The sequence below is a fragment of the Diadema antillarum genome, unplaced genomic scaffold (assembly GCF_040938485.1).
Source record: "Diadema antillarum isolate AM-2024a unplaced genomic scaffold, OU_Dant_1.0 seq00000160_RagTag, whole genome shotgun sequence".
Lineage (NCBI taxonomy): Eukaryota > Metazoa > Echinodermata > Echinoidea > Diadematoida > Diadematidae > Diadema > Diadema antillarum.
The window spans coordinates 2,232,574-2,251,405 of NW_027271231.1; the positions used below are offsets into that span (position 1 = coordinate 2,232,574).

Here is an 18,832-nt window from a genome sequence, read left to right on the forward strand (position 1 = left end):
TTTTTTAGGCGGAAGGCTGTGTAGTTGCTGAATTAGCGACGTATGATGAACCATGATTTCTATTCAAATCCTGCGATATGCAAACCAATGGGATCATTGTTAGGCGATGACTTCAACACTTCTAGTCTCATTCTCAAACGTGATTGGACCACTGTCACTGTTTCCGTGGTTTCTGGAAGGAGTTAAAAACTTTCAAATTTGATAGTTTTCTTCTTGTTGTTCCAACTTCTCATGACACGTAATCTTGCCCTGTTTGTTAGATTTAAACTGTGTTAGATAAAAGAATGTTAATCATAGAATAAAACTGGAGTTGCCCTTTTATACGTTCATTTTTGTAAGCACATAAAAGCAGTATAACTAACTGTGGAAAATGGCGTTCTGTGACTCAAAAATATATCTCAAAATCTCAATTATAAAATGTGTCTTTCTGAAATATCTCTTTGATTTGTCGAATGCGTCTTGTTGTTTCTGGCTCGGTGAGAACTTTAGGCCTACTTTTTTTTTTCACTTGTATCGGTTCGTGGTTTTGTTTGTAGATCGATGTGCAATGTTTGTGCATCAGTCTCAGTATACCCACTCGTGCAAAATAATGATTCCCTTGTTTACAGTCAGGTTTTCACACGGTAGTTCGAGTTGCATGCACCGCTGCAGCAGTGCATGCAACTCGAACTACAGCGTGGCAAACAGCGCACTGTACAGTGCTGTATGCCACGAGCGGTTGAATATCATTCACTTAAAAAGAAATGCCAATCATAAGGGAATCTTTCTTTTCTTCTCAGAGCTACATTGATTACATTAAAGAGAGGCATCGACGGAACAAAGATTAGATCTGAGCAGTACCGCATAAGAGTCTTACCCTTAAATGACCAAAAAATGGAACAAGCGCAAACAAGAATGATCATAGAATCAGGGGGAAAATGTATTCTTTATAGATTTGTGATTCGCCTGGCTTGATGTCTAAAATATAAAAATATGGTCATCAAATTACAAATGAAATTTTAACACTGTTTTGAGCAGTTTTTCTTCTTTTTATTCTCCCCTAAAAATATATAGTTACCTAAATTCTGAATCTTTAAAGTGTAATGATTTTTTCCGCCAGCTTCAGTGACTCTGATGGAATGAAAAGATATCGTTTACAATCTAAGTCATTTTACAGAAACAAATAAACAAATAATCAACAACTAAAAAAAACACTTGTTTTATGTTCCTTTCATAATTGATTCAAACACAGACTGGACCTTAATTCCCCTTTTAAAGTGCGTAAATAATTCACTGCTTCTTGCAATGTACTGATATACTGACAATTCCTGATGCCTTTTTTACCTTCTTTACTAATATCTACACAGGGGATCACTTTGTCTCAAGCCTTTCGCTTTCTTTGTGAACTCCCCGACATATTTCATACTGTATATATTTCTATTTTTATGATGATCAATGAAGTGAATTGAATCAGATTAGATTAATCAATTAATTGATAATCTTTTCTCATTCCGTTGTTTTCCTATACGAACATATTTTTTAGATTCTTATGAGTTTTTATCTGATTACCGGGTGCATTATTTGGCGGTAATTACAAATGAGTTTCTGTTCGTCTGAAGGAGGATTTTGTGCGACGATGTACACACGCGGCAAAGAGTTCAAAACACGTTTCCCATGTATTTGTTATCACTATAGAAATCGCTGCAAAGTTCATCTAATTTTCGTTTCACTTAAAGGCATGAATTACCATTTGCAAATGAACAAAAGTCTAGCATTAGTGCATTAAAATAGCTCTAAAATGTGAGTTAGGGACGATAACATCCACTGTAAAAGTAAAGAGAAAATGATTCCGATGTTAAGTATTGTTTAGTATACAAACTGTGAACAATAGCTACGATAAGAATGCTTCCAGACTAAACCGTCTACAGTTATGGTTTATTGAGAAAAATACTGATATCTCCTTACATTTTAGGCTTTATAGCGAAAATTTTATGCGGTAGGATATTTAGTGATACAACAGACCTACACATATGAATCAAATGTGATATCTCGAACATTTTTAAAATCACTGCTTCCAAAGGTAGAGTGTATCTTTAAGCCCTTTTCACATTGGGATCATTTCTCTCATCCTTTACCTTCACATTGCGAAGTCTTTTTTTTTTCTTCTTTTAGACTGTGTTGTGTTGAATATCATATTTTTTCTTGGTATAAGTAGTGGCACGACATAGTGAACACGAACTTGACGAAGTTTCGGACCCGGAAGGGGCAGGGGATACATTGAAAAATGCCACGCACTTTGTATTCCTTGAGGTTGTAAAATAATTTAAGCCTGCTGGGAAAAGCAACGAAATGTCTAGAAGCTGGACTAAAAGAAAGAAAGACTTTGCTCAAACGTCATGGTTCTGTTGCTTTTATCAACTTGTATATCATTATCATTCTATATTATTTTGTGTGTTTTCTCAATTATTTGTTTTTTAACCGAATATATTGGTTTTCTCTTGCCCAAAATTAATGATATAAAGGTGGTTTAGCTCAGGTAGGTGAGGCACAGGTTCATGCTGATAGGCCAAAGTTTGCCATATTGCCTTAGCCGCACGATGCCATCTCTGCCTACTTATCTCCCTGACTCTACCACTGTCTTAATCAATGTCGTCATTGGCCCCACGAATGAGTTTTCTACATTTATCTAATCAATGTAACCTACATCAATGTCAGAATGGGACGTGTTGATGCTTCACCAGGGAAAGCCGTAGACAAAACACACGCACACTTACACACACAGCGCAGAGATTGCATCGCTCACAAAAGACAGGCATATTAACCTGTTGCATTGCACTTTATGTTGTTGTTTTTTCCACGACACCGAGTTCATACTAATACGCATTATTTTTTTTCACAGCAATGAGCTAGGACAATCTTTTTAACTTAGGCCTATCATTTTGATAAAGTCAAGAGTTAAACATTATTGATCTTTGTCTGGGGTTCTTGTTTGCCTGGCCCCTGGTGAGCACCAGAGCACAATGGTGTGAATAGAGCCATGCCGGGGTTTTTCCCTTTCAGTTCCCTGTGCGTCATGCTTATTTTTAGCTGCGTATAGTGTGCGGCGAGTTTACGAAGACGTGTCGGAATGGCTGTGCGTGCAAGCACACGTTTTATCGTGCGCTTTGTGTATCGCACCTGGATAGGCCTATACCGTACACAGTTGACCTCACACCAACCAGCCCACCTCCCTGCACCAACAAAACTCCTTCGAAGTGTGACGGACTCTTCCCTGATGTATGCAAATACTCAAAGGAGACACTAATGTACACATACTTTATTGTAACCCGACTGAGTCAAAAGAGAGGGAGAGGAAGGGAGAAAGAGAAGGTGTGGGGTAGGGGAATAACCTGGCATCATACTATAAGCTGCTTGGTGGAGTGTCTGTGTGTATGCGTATCGAACCGAACTGAAGACTGCACTACGGCACCCGGCTCAGTGGAGCTGAATGCAATATCTCCGAGCCAGTGAGGCGACTTGACAAGGCTAGACCTAAGCGCCCTTTTCCTGTGGCGCTGCCAGAAGTTTCGAAGGCGCCGCAGCAGTCAGTGCCCCTGTGCCCCTTGCCTGTAGCACCCAATGCACCTCGGAGTCGCCTTTCTGACCAAACCTTCAGGATACGCGGGGACAAAGTTATACGGCACAGGTTTCCGTTCTCCTCGAGTCATGTGATATGATATGGAGTAAGGGACGCCGAACAGGACTTCAGGTAATGTTCCCTATTGTCCTGAGATCATCCTCTCTCAATATCAAGTGGCAATTACTTCACCCTCGATAAGCTTAAAGGCTTCGTTGTATTAACTTCACCAACTTCATATCTTCTACCATTCCTGGCCACAGTTTGTAGCCCGTTAATCTTCGTATTAAGGTTGACCCCTCACTTGCAACGTTTGATGAAATACAAAATGAAATTGATAGAAAAAAAAAAAACATAGGATGGTATTCCTTGTAAAAAACGAGTCTAAACACTGAAAATACTGTTGAACATGAATATCAACTGAGCAGTTTCAAACTTAAACATGCAGTATTTGGTATTTTTCCATTCGGAGATGCGTTAAAGGAAGATTTTTTATTTTCACTGTGATTAACATCAGAATTTCGAGCTAAAATGTGGTTCATTACGCTGTTTCTGTTTCTGAAAGGTCATATATACTTCGGTTGACATTGAGAATTGTGATGGTTTGAGCTAAAATCTTATGGTGAAACAATTGCTTCAACAAGTTATTGCAACATATGAAATGAACGTGAACTTGCAACAAAATTGATCCCATGTATGTACAGGATAAAGTCTCACATAGCAGGTTGAACCAAGTTTCCCTTGAACCATTTCTTGTCATCAGTTTATTGAATCAAACTTTCCTTCGCATTATATTTTCTAATAGGTGCTATATAAGGTCGAATTATTGTTCATGCTTCCAGCAACTTACAAAAAGAAAAGAAGTCACTTGCTCACATTAGAATACCGTGGGATCTTGTGATAGTAAGAAACAATTTCCATGAATGCTTGCTATGAGAGTGGATGTGTGTGTGTGTCTTTAAACGAGCATTTTATTTCACTTTTTAACAATTTCCGCATTGACACCCACGAAATCCTGATATTACGTTTTCTTTGTGCATTAGCAATATCTTCAGAATGTATTACATACTATTTTAAAGTAAATGACATCACCAACTCTCGTGTTCGTGGGAAATAGGTCATGGACTTGTTATGATTAATGCGGTGGTGTGCGTGACAGTTTGTGATGGTTTGATTTAGAAATAGTGCTGGACATATTGTCAGAATTTAAATTTGTCATTGTAACAAAGAAAATATCATACATACTATAGTCAAACATTGTTATCACTACCTGATATGTTATAGTCAAAATGAATGAAAACGAGTAATCATGCTTTTCTTCGGGTTGAGTGGTATACTGCGATATCAGAAGGCTTATTCAACAATTTATTCCGTTATCAATGTAGTAATCAATGAATGCCTATTGTCAATCTAGGCGGTCATGGTGTGTGAATAATGAAATGCTCTGAATCAGGGCACTATTGTTGCGATATTATGAAAAAAAAATCAATATGATTGTAGTAGCGGCACCCATAGATCACTGCTAAGCTGCGTATAACGTTATACGGAGGAACTAGATATAATCAGGTGGAACTTTTTATCCCACAAGAACTAAAAAACATTGAATCAATAAAGTTTTGATTCAACGGGATGGCACTCATTGACATCCACACTTTTCGGGATTTTTTTTTTACTGCAAAAAGTAATGGATATGGCGATTGTTTCAAGCCTTGAACGTGTATTCTTCGTTAAATTCAAGATAATGTATTGACTATGGATCTCGCATGATTGTGGTACACCTAAAGAATGAAGGATACACATCGAGCCTGGGTTGACAAATATATAACAATACTGAGCGTTCACCTCCACAAGCTCATGATACTGCATGTAACTCACCCTTTTATACATCATTCAAAAAATGATTCTGGAACATGGCTTCTTCATCTGTTCGAAGTATGATAACCGCCAAGAATGACAGCACCGGGCGATGTAGCCTATTCTGAATCACGGAAGAGACCGGGGTAACTAGAAATAACGACAAGGATCAATACCCCATACACTCTATTTATACACTGGATCCTTCTGCAATGCACTAGACACAAAATGCATTATAGATTTGGAACTATGGTTGTAATGATCATGAGCTACACAAAGAAACACAAGACATTTAAAGACTTGTTTATGAAGCAGAAAGAATGAAATCATAAACGTCTGGAAATATTTGTTAAAATTTATTCACTGTGCTTGGTTGCCTAGAGAAATACTGTCAGTATTTATTTGCAATATCGTAATGAATCGAACAAATTATGTTGATGATATGATGACAGTGTCGTGGCCGAGAAATACATTTCGATATTGATTCGGGAACCATAATATTGCTTTGCAAGGCGTTATCATGGTTATATTCAATATGTAGACTAAAAATCTGAAACCGATAAGTTGACATTCCTACAACTTGTATTTCATTCTTCTAAAGATATCTATGAAAAGAAAGCAATTCCGTTTTATTTTAAAGAATTCACTGAAATCATGTATATCTCTGTTTTTGTGATTAGAGTGTATAATGTTGATACACCACGTTCTTGTTTCATTTACAAGGATCATATTTAAGTAGCCATGACTCATAGATGCATTAAGGAAGTACAGGTCCCTTTCGCGGTACAGGTGCAATTATTATGGGTATGTCAACACTGTAAGTCGCATATAGATTTATAGACATGTGGCTTTCATGTCTCTGCCTTGTGGTAGCCAAGCGATATGGTGTTAAATGGAACACTTGTACGATATTGTCTTTGGTTAATATCATTTTACCGTGAACATTTGCCTCGGTAAAAACTACCTGGCAGAAAGGCTGTTCGATGTCAGATGGATCAATTGTCTTAGTTTGCAACCCCGGCTCTCAAAAACGCATAGGTCCCATGAATATACCTTACAAAAACTTGTAAAATAAAACCACTAGCTAAAGATTACACATCACGTATGTAGAAAAATTACGATAAAGTATTACATACATATTACTAAATGAAGCTGATGGCAGATGAATAGTTCTTCTGGTGATGTTGCCTTCGATCAAATTCCATCCAAAGTTTTACGGAAGTATCGAATTTCCCCAAAGTTTTAAAGCAACATGGCAAGGGGACCTACTCATAAGTAGAAAATGATGCTACTGAACACAACGAAGTGACAGGGGAAAGCAACAAAAGGTCACTCGGAGGCAGATTTTCAGAACGACTGTTATGCCAAGTTACTCATGTTCATTCTAGGCGCACTGTACTAGGATGTGACGGTCATCAATGTGGGTTTGCATTTTATATGTAGGATGATCATGCCGGACTTCGAGAAGGGAAGGAAAAAATAGACGGAAGATAGTTAGGAAGAAGTGGCATTTAAGAGGAAGAGGAAGAGGAAGAAGGAAAGAGGTTGTAAATCAAGATGAACACGTCCTCACATGATAAGAGTTTAGCTATTGATTCTCCAGGACATTTTTTCCTCCTTATGAGTTTAGAATTACCATAGTGGATACTTTGTTGCAGAAAGTTGACAGTTCACTATCTGTGCGTGAGCGAGGGAGAGCGGCCGCCGAACCGGACTATGGGCTGGCCGCTCAAAAGATACGGACAATCTTAATATTACGTTCCTACTCGGGGTACCTACATGCTGCCTTGCGTGGATAGGAACGAACTGAGACGATATTGTGAATAAAATACTAACAAATGTTAGCAAAAAAAAAAATACATCTGTGGTGAATCTACAGGATATAACAGTCAAGACACCTGATACTGACAATAGTATGATGTTACCTACCCATTTTTGTCTCATTAGTGTGACTGACCAGTGTTAGCACTGTTCACCTTAAAACCCTCAGCCGTCACTGTTGATAGTGCACGGACATTGATATGACCCATTGGCCAAGACTGATACGATTTGATTTGAATTAATTTCCACTTTGTGTTCACAAAAGAAATAACCGACTTATAAAGTAAATATCAATATACAGTAACATTTTGTTACTGTATATATATATATATATATATATATATATATATATATATAAATGTATATACGTTATTGAAACGTATATATTCTTACAACGTCATGGTATACATTTGCATCAAAATGGTGAAGTACATAATAGTCATAAGAGCAAAAGTGGGAAGCCTAAATCAAAAGCACAGCTTGTATTCAATTCGATTCAGTTCAATGCGGTTCAAATAAAATGTTATTATTCTTATCGCACAAAATTTGTGAAAGCAAAATGTACAATGTATCACAACAACAACAAAAAATACATACATTTTGAAACTAATTGTTCAAAATAATTGCGTTAATGGAAAAGAGGGACCCAAGCTGCTTATGCCCCCAATGATCATTAAAAAGGAGGGATCTTGTCCAAGGATGCACGCATCGGGCAAGAATCAGTCTCCATTTCGTTTTAGCAATCAATTGTTAGTTAACGCCATTTTGAAAATTACCATAGTGCTCCGTGTGACTTTGCTAGGGAAAATGCAGCCTTGTTGTAGCAAAGTGAAACCTGTAAAGCTTTCTACACCAACACCAACTTCATAGAGACACAAAATATATGCACTGAGACAGACACACACTCACCATGCACACACACTACACAAATACTCCTTCAAACATAACATAAACGAAATGAGGTCTGAAATCTGATGCAGATAATGACAATTCAGCCAGTTTTCAAAGAAATCTTTATAGGAATAGAAACCTTTCATGTAAAACGCCGCTGTATGAAAACATGGAAGGAAAAAAAATATGAACAAGAAAAGAACGTTTCTGCTTATGACCTAAAAGTGTCATTTTGCATGGACATTTATAACTCAATGAGCAGAGATGAGCGCAGAACAGGTTCGGGGCTCAGATTATTGTATTTGTCAGTGCAACAATATAAGCTCACGAAATGTCCGTGAGTCCTTGTGATGTGTAGGAAATGAAATCGGGCTGGAATTTCGAGTTTGCATAGTAGAAAATGGCACTCGTTCTTGCGATCCACATCATAATCATGTATTTGCTTTTCTCGCAGAGAGCAAACCAATTTGTTATTTTGTGAGGGTTGAAGCATTTCGCAAAATATTTTAGGAAGACGAATAAAGACTCAATATCCCAACCTACTAAAAACCGATACTTTTCATTATAGCATATAAGAACCCTATACCGTCATGACCGTAGAAAAGCCTCGACTTTCAATGCCGCCAGTGGCAAAATACTGAAGGAATCAAGTATATCATATCATGCAGTATAATCATCGTATCCTATAGGTTACTGCATTGTCGACTGCTTAAGCACAATTTAATTCGTCTACCACATTAGTCTACCACATGGTAATATTTTCGTTAAAATCTGCATACTTTATTTTCTTCTTCGTATATTGCTCTATAAATTGTGCTTCTCGATGCACAGTAATATTGGGGGGGGGGGGTCGACAGTTAGTTTTGTTAGTCGATCATGTAATGACGAGCTAGTCCACCACTACCTAAAGTAAGTTTGATTTTGTTTTGTTTTGTTTTGTTTTGTTTTGTTTTTATGAGGAGTTTTAATGGATGACATGCAGGTTCGTTACTGTCAAGGGGACTATTTTACCATTTGAATATAGCAAGAGAGAATTGTCAGCTGCATACAGACAAATTACGAGAGTTAAATTGAACAACATGAGTTGATGATGTTTAGATTATTCTCGTCGTTGTTGTCGGCTTGATTGATCTGCAGATAATAATTGTCCATGCTTTATGTAGAAAGACCAGAAAATAATAATAAGAAAAGACTAATAATCGGTGGGAGACCTATCATTAGTGAGTACTGCAGACAACCCATCCCATAACATAACAATTCACTTACTCTTTCCACGTAACATCGCAATTGGTTAAATTCCCTTTCATTTGATATTACATTATGATATAACCTGACCTGGCGGAACACCTCTAAACCACTGTAGGCAGTGGTTGTAGGGGGACTCTCTAGGTTTTCCCCTTTCGGTTTCTTACAATACTCACAGGCTCTCATTGACTAGAGGACCGGAAACTCCTTTTGTTTCTTTTCTCATTTTTTCCCTAATATGGGTGGACCTATACTCTGAAAGGAATTGTGGAGGTTTTCTATTTCACTTTGTTGTCATTTTTGTCTTTACTTGTTAGCCAAGTCGCTGAGGTGAAATTCAAGAGAGAAGGAAAATATCTAATCCACCTGTAAAGCTAGGATGAAATTATGAATAAAGGTCCTTTATTTTGATGTGATATTTTAGTGCTGCAAGTGTAGGATTCTAATTTGGGTATTTGGTGTCGTGTGGCCTTGCGCCAAGCCTTGGTCTTGAAATGATATTCTCTCATCATCTGCGTGCATTTTGAAATGAAGGATTAAATGAATTGATGAATGTCTGATGAATTCATTACCTGTATATGTTGAATTAGTACTCGAAATCTAAATGAAAATCGTAGTTATTTATGGTCAAAAATTTTCCCTCTTATGCCTTCTTTTCTATAAGGTATAGCTAGTTTATTTTCAGCCCAAACTCACTGTTCCCTTCTTAGTGACATTTTGCAGGAAGAAAAACTTTTACTAGAATTTTACTGGCCGGCTTTGGATATGGTTGATGGCTATGTTGGACAGTTAAGGGATAGTAACACTTAGTGGATTGCAATATTGCTATCATCACACTCAACCCCACGGGGCAAGTCGCGTGCAGATCGTGCCAAACGTGTTATCTGTCATAGATGCTGTATGTTTGGATGTGGATTGCAATGTGTGTACGTGCTGGCCTAGCGTATATCACAATGAATGTTTCGGAATGTCTGGGACCAAAGATGTTATCGAAGGTATTTCACACGATTTAGATGGAGTTGTGCAATGTGTTTTAGTAGTCGGGGGATATGATATTTTTTCAAACTTGTAAATTAGTCAGTGTGTAATTACCGAACACTAAAAATTTGCTTATGGCAAATGAACGTTCCCAATCAAAAATTTCCTCAGAATACAAGAAAACTACCTTATATGGGGAAAATCGGTGGTAGATCATTTACTTCTCTGGACACATGGGGCGTCCCCTCCTATATCACATCACTCTCTTTTGTTAATAAACTTGTTCAATTTCAATGAATCAAGACTATGTTCTTTGTCCAGCTTAATCTGAATAAAATGCATTCTGATCAAAACCTTCACAGTCATTATCGTACGATGACGCAAAGTTCTTGTCTCCTCACTATTATGATCATTTCTCTCAGAGTGCTCGTTGAATAATACAATAGGTTATCGACACCGTTTACACAGCATTGATACCATTTTCTCTTAACTCGCGGTTGGAGTCTATAGTCAGAGTACAGAGGAGGATCGACATGCGCACGTTGTGGTGTATTGCGTTTGGACATCACAAACGTGTTGCACTAAGACTAGTTTCCACAGAACTGGGCGTTCATATCAGAATAAATAGTGAGGACTTGAACGACATAGACACAAGTAGAATTACAGTCTGATCTTCGTCGGCAGCACCCGACCTGCCCACACGCCTTTGCCAAGCGATCTAGCTGTTGCCTAAAATTATGTGTATACTTATACAGTGTATATTATATAACAAGTTTTATTTAACCGCTTGATTGCTTGGCAGTATTACAGAATATTATCAATTCATTTCGATTCGAATGACGTGTTTGTGGTATATAGCCATAAACATGACGACCATCAATTGGTGAAAATCAGGGTAATTGTTCATGAACTTTACTCGAAAATAAACATTCTGTAGTCTGCCACATTGCAAACTTATCAGCTTATCAGAGATTGTGACGTCCTAAAAAAAAAAACCACAAAGGAAAAAAAATGCATTCGCAACCCCCTGTATTATTCCATTGTTTTATATTCTTTCCACAAAGAACATGTTGGTACACGAGCCTGTATCACGAATATTGTAATGTGTCCATTAGATAGATACCTTCATGTTGCTATTTGTTAAATTCCCCGTGGAGAATGATAATCTCTTATAAAAGGTGAACATAAAATGAGTGTTTACATGAGACGACCCATGTGGCTGTCTGCAATATTCATTGTTTGACGTGCACGACACTATATTTTGTTCACATTTCCAAACTCATCAAGATACATATTAACAGAGACAATAATATGCAAAGTTAGAGGCCTCAACTTGTGATTTCATGTGGCGACTTGAGAAATGACGTTTACCTGCCAAAATAAATGTTCATTGATAATTCCTGACGTCGTATTAAACCTATTCAAAGCGATAAAACTTGTGTTTCTCAAGCAAGCCTTTTTTTTTCTTTTCTTTTTTTTTTTTTTTTTTAGTGAGGGTATGTACCTCGCATAATCTTATTCTTAAGGGGGTATCTTACTGAGCGGCGAATGTTTGCGAGAGTAGCGAAATCTAGCGAATTTTATTTTTCGCCAGAGTTCATGAACAGTTGCAATCAAATTCGTAAACAATCGCGATCAAATTCGCAAACAGTTTTCACTGTGGTAAACAGTTTTTCTTGTCGCAAAGAAATTTTAAACATGTTCAAAATTTCTTTGCAATCATATTCTCAAACAGTTTTCCTCGTTGCAAAGAAACTGTAAATTGCAATTGTTTACGAATTTGATTGCAACTGATAACGAACTCTAAAATTCCCTAGCATTCGCTTCGCTCGCAAACATTCGCAGTTCAGTGAGATGAATCCTTTATATCACACGCAATGACTGTAAAGGGGATATATCACTGATCTGCGAATGTTTTCGAATGTTCGCGAATGTAGCGAATCTTCGGTTAGCGGGGTGTGTAAACAGTTGCAATCATATTCAGTTTCTTAATCATAAACAGTTTTCCTTGTCGCAAAGAAACTTTAAAATTGAATTTTTTTCCCATTTCTCCAGTTCAAAGAAATAAAAGAAAATCTTTACAACAAGAAAAACTGTTAGCAACAATGATAACTCTTTAAAAATTTCATCGCACCTGTTTACGAATTTGATTGCAACTGTTAGCCCTGACGAAACCTTAAATTCGCTACGTTCGCAAACATCCGCCGCTCAGTAAAAATGAAAGCATCACTTCAGTACAACTTCGAGCTGATGGCGATGATTGCTATCATAGCTGTCTTAGTGTCAACTAACTTGATGCTCTGTGAGTATTTCAGCATATCTGTTGTGGTCACTTTATGGTAATAACACCATTTTTCCAACGTGAAACGTCTTGTTGTGAGAGAACTACACGGTATCATATAGAAGCGAATGAGTGTAGCCGTATGCCGGTGCCGTATTATAATTATGTTGCTGAAGACGTCAAATAGACAATGCAAGACCTTGGTAAATTTTAAAAGGAAGTATACACGTAGATGAAAGTGACTCTCGGAAGGACCTCATTCAATGCTTGACCTTGAGTATCGATGAGTCATCAAGGGTCATGGCATCACAGCTCGAGGCTCGTGATCACCATTTTCTGGTATTCCTAACAGCCAATGAGAAAGGAGCTTAATTAGTTAGATGAAGTTGAATTGCTCTGATTGGATGAGGGACGGTTTGCTAGGTTGACGATCACCTTTTTTTGTTCCGGTTTGCGCAGGTACGTGTATCGTACATCTTGTAAAGGTTCCCGGGCATTTAATCAAATGACAGATATGGAAATTAGTTGGCCGCAATCCAAACGAATGAAAGAGGGCATCAGTACAATACAAGTGCTCGCGTGTAGTCGCCTAGATCTGTCATCAAGCCATCAGGGGCTGTTCGTGTGTATCATGCATCCCTTGTCAAACCTCCTTGACTTTTCTTTCAGTATGTTTCCGTAAACTATTGACCAATCACAAGTGAGGATTGTCAGCACGTGACTCGATGCAAGGCGCATGTCACCGTACGCCGACTTCTAGCAGCACATAATGTAAACACCCTTGCCCTTCACGCTTTCACGCTTATGAAGGACCTTACTCAAAATGGGGCGGGCTCATTAACACGCTTATCTGGATGAGGCCAACGTTGGCGATCGGGTGACATTGTTTTGGGTTCAAGCCATTCAGCGCTTTGCTCTCCTCAAGTACAGTTTCCTGCTTGCTCATATTATTTACTCCTCTTAAGCCGCAGACCCTGGACATGAAATTAATTTTTATGAACTCAGTTCCGAATAGGTTTCATCAATAGGTGTCTCCGGCTAATTGGACTCCCGGGGGAAGCTCTTTTCATGAGGCTATCGCCACTTAAATCGAAGACCACCTGTATTTCAGCATTTGTCAACAATACAGTAATGCCAGTAGAGAAGAGGAACTGGTCTGTATTTACTTGTACAAAAATACTTAGGACACTGCTCTAACTATTGTTGTTGCGACGTGTATCCACCCGCCTGAGACCTTCATTGTTCAATACCATGGCCGATGAGACGGGTGAGTGCTCACTGGCCGAGATGTCGTTATCGCGTCCAGCCAAGTATAATTATCGTGAGAGTATTACACATTGTCTAAAGAGACAGGCAGAACTTCACTTTATTTAGATAACTCCAAACCAGTGTAAATGCATTTCCATGCGTCTAGTTTGTCAGCCTGCACACTGCTGGTTTTTCCCAATCTCATTGCTGTTATCTTAAAGTAGAGTTATGTCGTCAACGCTATGCATTAGGTGGATTTTTGACATAAAGAAAGAAAAAGCATTTTATAACATAACTTTACTTGATTTTTTTTCAAGGCTTGAATCAATTTCACTATGAAAGTTGTATGAAATTTTGGACTTTTTGTTCATATTTTTTTCTATTCATTTTCATCGAAATGTTTTTTTTTTATATTAAGCTCTGCATAAATATTATGTGATAAAGAGAATGTAGACATATGTTATATGTGTATAGAATGTAGATTTATCTTCCAGTTTTATAAATCAAAGTGTCTTTCGAAAATCATTCTTTTTATGTCTTCATCAATACGCCGCATTGTTCTGACCGCAGGTGACTGGGATTATTTTTGATTTTTTCGAACGTTGATATTGCGGAAAATTTAATACCAGTTTTAGTTTCGATGTTGAATGTTTTTCGATCGTGTGCCAAGTCTTTCACTGCAGCATGTTTCCATCCTTAGTCATATCCTGTCAAATAATAATACTTGTGAATGATTACCCGATCAAGTTATGTTGTAGAATTACTTTTAGGAATATGGTCTCCAGAATCTGTTGATGTGCTCATGCACAGTATGTTCTCACAAAATATGAAAGTAGGGTATTTGAGGTCACATAAATCTCGAGTAAACTTGACTTTTATAATGATAAAAATCTGCATATCAATGATTAATGATAACTATGAGTGAAAAACAATCGGAGAAAAGGTTAAAACAAGTTTTTTTTTTCATAGTTAAACTATAGTAAAGCAAGGGTTCATAATTTACAAAAAAGAAGATACAATTTACCTGCAGCTTTTCAGGATCAATGGCCTGGGAAAAGTAAATCTTATGTTATTACATACTTTTAAGAAAAGAAAACAAACACAAAATATCACACTAACATGATGTACTTTGCCTTGAGAGTTTCTGGTTAAAACTATGGGCAGAGGTGACTCCAAAGGAACTATGAATGTAGTTCTTTTGGAGGCACCGAGGCCTATAAAGTTTTAACAAGAAAATCGATATTAGGCAAAGTACATTTCTTTTATTTTTTTTAATCAATAAATGTAAATAAAAGAAGGGAAAATGCGAAGCGAGAAGTCTTGTGGTGGATGCGATGTTGTGAAGTTACCCAATACCGACTTTAAGAAGCAGCGCACGATGTCAGAACTGTTTTGTGATGTTACAATATTGTTTTGTTCGAAAATGTTACATTTCACAAAGTGGCAGTACGAAGCAATACCCAATGTCAGAATTGCTTTATAACGTCATAATTGCTTCGTTACATATTGATACATTTCACAGACTAACGGTACGAGCAGTGCGCAAAGTCAAAATTGCTTCGCGATGTCACAATTGTTTGTTTAAAAATGTAACATTTCACAGAGTGACGGCATAAAGCTGCATGCAATTTCAGAATTGCGTTGTGACATCATTTTGCAAACAGTATATTATGTCGTTACAGACGTGACGTCATTTTGCAAATAGTATTTCATGCAGTGCCAAACATGCAAACTTTCTGACATAGCAGAAAATTCCTATAAATCACGTGAAACTCTTTCAACCAATCACCAGAGGATAAATCTTTTATCCAAAATATACTTATCGTTCTGCCGGATTCTAAAATATATATAATATATATGATATATATCGTCAATCGGTTGCAATATATAAAATAGATATCCCCATTTCATTTCCTTGTCAAATGGGATACTTAATTAATTCTTTTTTTTTTGTACAAGCAGGAGTAAAAAAAGAAGTAGCAATTTCAGATGTGTAGGCGCAATAGAAGCAAATATAATATATTTATATATCCGTAGTATTAATAGAAGCTGCATTGGTGACAATAAGACATTCCATCGAAATATAGTAGCAATGACCAAATCGCAGTGGTACAAGGAGAAATATAATAGCAGAAGTAATCATTAATATAACTAGTGCATGTAAAAGGAGTAGTATACTTTACTTACTTTACTTTTAATTTCAATTTTCCGGTACGATGGTGTAGGGCAGGGTCTGTTCATAGATCAGGGTTGAGTTATCTTCTGCTCCTCTCCTTCCAATAGATACGTGTATTATTCTGCACTGCTCTCGTTACAATAAGGTTACATCTCAAAGTGAGATTAAACTAAAATTACAAAACATATACATGACAGGGAGGGTTGGGCGTACTTAATCGTTCATGGAAAAAAAAACGCAGCACCCTTTCGGTGCTCATCTAGCCTATATACTTACAACGACGTTCGCTGAACATGCTGAGACCACTGCTTCTGGAAGAAAATTCCACATTTCAGTATCATCTCTCAGTTACAGGCGGAAAAGGGGAGACGTGATGGACGTGTACAAGTACTTGGACGGTCAATATCACACTAACTACATGTTGTGTCTTAACAGTGGTGGGGGAACTAATGGTCATATTCAATGAAGCTTGGAAAACAGTATGCTAGATTGGATGTGAGGAAGTGCCTTTTTACAAACAGAGTGGTTGCTAAGAATAGGTGGTATGTATAGACGTCTAGAGTAGGACAAAATGTCTATAAAATTCCTGGAATCATTTTAGTGGCCCTTCTTTGGACACCTAGCTTGAGTGGTGGCCATATACATCCTGACTATTCCAAAATAGGTCTTGCAATGCCTTTGAACATGTTGAACAAGAGCCTAGCATTGTATAGTACTCTAGTATTAGCACAGCAGTTGCGCCAAGAGTTGACTCCATGCTCTTGGCAATAGTAGATAAAGTAAAGAGTAGAAAGGGTGGTGGAAGTCGCTGAGAAGTAGCAGTGATGTAAGTTGTATATTGCTGGATGGTGGAGATCCAAAATTATAAAGCTAAAAAATATTACTAGCAATGATATCATAGAAATAGAGTTCGTGGGAGTGAGAGGGAGAAAAATGTGTGTAAGCGCGGTGAGGTAGTTTCTTTTCATTTGCCGTTAATGGGATCTACGCACTTCTGTATTTGTGATCACTTCTTTGTAGGAGGCAAGTCAATCAAAACAATCAATAGCATTCCACAGCTCTAAAAAAACGGAACATGAACAAAAATATATATCATGTGTCATGTGCTAAGCGATTGTCGAGTACGATCTGAATGGATAAACCCCAAACATGACCGTGTACGGTCGATGGGGAAGTCTTCACCAGATGTAAACTTTTATGACAGTCATGATAGTAATAGTTGGAACACATTACTAGTTGCATGTCAGCCTTATCTCATTTTCTGTAATTTCCTTTCATATCGTTTTTGCAAAAAAAAAAAGAAAGAAAAGAAAAGAAAAACTTTGTCATATCACACCAACTAATATTTACGGACACGCACTGATATACTAAACATTTAATGACGTTTACTGCTACAAAATAGTGTAATATTAACAACAGAGGCCTGTTGGTTTTTCCAGCTTAAATCGTACATAGATTTACGGGCACCTTCTGCTTTATATTATTCAGTTCCTTAATTTACATGATGCTAACATAGTGTACTCACAATGGGCAGTTTGAGGGTTGTTCCTATATGCACAAAGCTCAGAAAACTTGTTGTGCATGTACGTGATACAATTTTGATCTACTGTACCTTTCGAATATGTATATCGTTCAGTGGAATCATGGATATATTTCCAAGGAGAGAGATCGGTCTCTAAAACGTTCATGTCGTGCTGCCTGTATTTCGAGCATAATATCTGTTTTCTTTCATCAGTTAGAAACATACTCTGGTGCCATGTCGTGAGAGCATAATGACCGTTGATACAATACTCTACACTGCAAGATGTCCAGTCATTCAGGAAAAATAAAAGCAAGTAACAACAATAACAACAATGAATATGCAAATGGCGTTGTAACTGGCAATCTGTATAGGGGTGTCCATTCATGTATATGACTTTGATACACCTGCCAGAGTTCGACAAATTAACAGGTGTTTGGTACGAAACTCTGACATCACGTTGTGTTGTACTTCTATGGTCCCTCTCTTTGTTTGCCACTATAAAATCCTTCTTTTATGTCCAGTTTCTTAAAAAAAAGAAACAGCAACCTCTTTGATAGCATTTATTACAAACTCTATAATATGAATGAAAATAGAAACTAGACTGTAGTAGTATCGTCAATGTGCAGATATAAAACAAACGATGCTGTTTTCCAAAAGTCACCCACAAGGGCCTTTGATGGAAGCTATACTGAACATCTCAATGAAGGTTAGTTCTTCCACAATGCACAAAGGTTATTCCCTTGAACAGTATGTAGGAATGAATTGGTGTGCGGGGGATGTTTAATTAATATCTACATACAGTTACCTCTAACTTCTGAGGTATTTTGTCATCTTATCTATCCTTTATTTCAACAGATTCTCAGATGAGCAAATGTTCGTGAATTTGGTCTTGAATAAATGCTAGTACCACTTTACGATTCAAGTCCACTTGAAAATAATGATCATTACATGTAAACGACCATGATTTAGATTCAATATCGATTTCAATATCTAGATCATTGTGGGAGGGCAATGAAAGCCCGTTTGCTTGACTGAAAAAAAAAAATGGCTCGAAATAATTACATGTCTACATCGTGAATGTATATAACAAGCTGAAAAATATAGAACTTCAAATTGTACATAAACAGTACATTGAAGGACAGGGAGAGAGAGAGAGAGAAAGGAGCAACTTAAGCTTTTTCATTTTGATATCATGCAGAAGAAATAATAGAAATAACTTAT

At 37.3% G+C, this 18,832-nt stretch overlaps 1 protein-coding gene across 2 annotated transcripts in view; it reads left to right on the forward strand.

Moving 5' to 3' along the window:
* Positions 1–3,453: 3,453 nt before the first annotated feature.
* LOC139727962 (uncharacterized) overlaps positions 3,454–18,832 on the forward strand; it is a 34,828-nt gene continuing 19,449 nt past the window's right edge. Inside the window, exon 1 of one of the 2 annotated variants that reach the window (XM_071638933.1) lies at positions 3,454–3,727. Coding sequence is in view for 1 of the 2 variants with exons in the window: in XM_071638932.1 (XP_071495033.1) it covers positions 13,917–13,932 (16 nt within the window). In the remaining variant the exon portion in view is untranslated. Of the gene's footprint in view, positions 3,728–13,831; positions 13,933–18,832 lie in introns of those variants that run through there. The other variant, XM_071638932.1, reaches the window with a different exon arrangement.